Below are 2,500 nucleotides of genomic sequence, written 5' to 3'. Positions count from 1 at the left end.
TTATTTTGGGCTAATTAATATTTATTAATTTTTATTTTTGAATTAATCTTTTCTGTATTTCTAAAGAGATAATATTTGAGTAAAGAATATTCTCGTTAATTAGACAAGAATTCTATGCGAAAAACCCAATTTCTTTTTTTAGTGATTTTAAATGTCAAAAGTGTGCGGGGTCTCAGTTTTACAAGTCGTAGGCCTCACCATTGAACAGATAATCATCGCAAATATTCGACCCAGTATCTGCGCCAGAGCCTCGAGGGTGGAACAGGTAGGGGCACTCCCTGGCGTCCTTGAGGCATGTAAGGCCGTACCCACATTTACCGTACGCGCCCCAAGGTCCACCGCACTCCTCATCCAAACCCTGCAGCAAACACACGCCGCGATTTTGGTTTATATATATACATATAATATAATACATTTATATGGTATACATGTGAATTCCTAAAAAAAAAAAAAAAGGATAACAAGAAAGTCGCCCGTTGCGTATTTGTTTAGAAATTATTATTCCATCACTTTTACAAGGAAATCACTGGTGAAACACTGTTCAGGTTACTATACATTTTTTTTCTTAATGGCGACATTCACATTTGATCACATGAGATATAGTGTAACTTATATTGTCTAGAACTTGTTTTTTGTGTACAATACATATAGAAATATAAGTTTATCATGATGATTGTATATGAGTATAATCATTTTGATATATTGAGCAAACGTACCTTAGCGCAGACTTCGCAGCAGTTGCACACATCCCATGTTATCCCGCGGTGGCATTGCCCAATGGCAGGGCACCGGTTGGGGTTACAAGGCCCGCACTGCATTACCTCAGGCCTGGAGACAAGGGGGTGTTTCAGTACAGAACTTGTTAGCTCTCTGGCCTCAGTAAAATATCAAAAGATCAAAAGATATGGATTTCCCTTTCATTATTTTTTATCAAGTTTCTGACTACATTTCGTACAAATAAGTGTGTATATACACGACCGCCAGAATTGTATTGTAACTATGCAGTGACAGCTGTAGTTATTTATCTATGAAAATGTTTCGAGGATTATGTTTCCCTGTACAGCATTCATTTACATCATACGGACTGACATTTTTCTGCTACTCGTCGACAACAATCAAAAGAATTAAATGAAGAAGTTATAATCAACATTTTGTGAATGTGAGTGTGTGCGTGTAAGAGAGAGAGAGAGAGAGAGAGAGAGAGAGAGAGAGAGAGAGAGAGAGAGAGAGAGAGAGAGAGAGAGAGAGAGAGAGAGAGAGAGAGAGAGAGAGAGAGAGAGAGAGAGAGAGAGAGAGAGAGAGAGAAAGAGAGAGAGAGAGAGAGAGAGAGAGAGAGAGAGAGAGAGAGAGAATGAGAGAGAGAGCGAGAAATAGAGAGAGAGAGGGGGGGAGGAGGGAGAGAGAGGGAGAGTGTATATATTTACTGCTTTCTGTGCCATTGCCGATACGGCGTTTGACGAACTGCCTGGCGCCATCCTTCACGTTGTCGAGCCCTGTCCCAGAGGCATCGAAGTGTTTATATTGAAATTGTCAAGGAATGTTTTTCTCGGTCTACCTCGTGCTTGCTTGCCTTCAGTTTTGCCGCGTAGACTAAGGTTTCCAACATGCTTTTATGGATTGCTTGTCCGAGAGATTTGAGTTGTACTCGGATCAATTCTAGAATCTCGCGTTCCTGAGGATCTCGTTGGACACTCGGTCGGTGTAAGGGGTAACATCCTGCGACAGAACCACATTTCTGCGGCCTCTATATTGCCCCGAGTTTCAGCCATCACTGTCCAGGATTCGCAACCATAAAGGAGAGCCAGCCATACAAAGGTTTTAACGAGTCTGATTTTTATTTCATTGGGGGCTTGCGGTCTATTGGGATGTTCCGGAGTTTGGAGAATGTATCTTTTGCTAGGCCAATTCTGCGTATGATTTCCTTCTTGCAACGAGCATCTGAGGTGACAAAAGCTCCTAGATGACTGAAGGAGGAGGCCTGTCGGATTCCTGTTTCTCATTGTTTCAATGGGCAAGTTGTTGGGACCGACTTTGAAACCACCATGCATTTTGTTTTCGTGCTATTAACATGGAGGCCAAGATGTTCGCTGCCTTCCTCAACAACATCAGAAAGCTTTTGGAGGTCATTTATTGATGTGGCCATGAGAGCTGTATCAACTGCATAATGAAGGTTGTTGATCTTGCAACTATTGATAACGATTCCTTTCTGATGATCCTCAGTCTCCCGGAGGATAACTTCTGGATATAAATTAAAGTCAGGTGACATCATATAACTTTGTGAGATATCTCGCTTGATGGGGAACCAGTTAGTTGTTCTATCGGATATGCGGACAACTACAAGCTGATCTCTGTTGACTGATTGAATTAGTCTCATATCTTCCATTTGTGAGGATTTTGTACAATTCTAAGAGCCGGACCTTATCAAAAGCTTTTTGATAGTCAAGGAAAATCAGTTAGAAGTTTTGCTGGTGGATGGCTCTCATGACTTAAAATAGCATTC

General features: G+C 41.2%; 1 protein-coding gene across 1 annotated transcript in view; it reads right to left on the bottom strand.

Moving 5' to 3' along the window:
- Nucleotides 1-2,500, bottom strand: part of LOC125029768 (serine protease HTRA3-like) — a 10,210-nt gene that overhangs the window by 542 nt on the left and 7,168 nt on the right. The window contains exons 3-4 of the mRNA XM_047619901.1: nucleotides 717-828; nucleotides 199-358 (exon numbers count right to left, since the gene is read on the bottom strand). Of these exons, the coding sequence (XP_047475857.1) occupies nucleotides 199-358; nucleotides 717-828 (272 nt within the window). The remainder of the gene's footprint in view (nucleotides 1-198; nucleotides 359-716; nucleotides 829-2,500) is intronic.

The sequence above is a fragment of the Penaeus chinensis genome, chromosome 10 (genome assembly GCF_019202785.1).
Source record: "Penaeus chinensis breed Huanghai No. 1 chromosome 10, ASM1920278v2, whole genome shotgun sequence".
Lineage (NCBI taxonomy): Eukaryota > Metazoa > Arthropoda > Malacostraca > Decapoda > Penaeidae > Penaeus > Penaeus chinensis.
The sequence above is the reverse complement of the archived record's forward strand: the minus strand, read 5'-3'. Positions and strand labels throughout refer to the sequence as shown.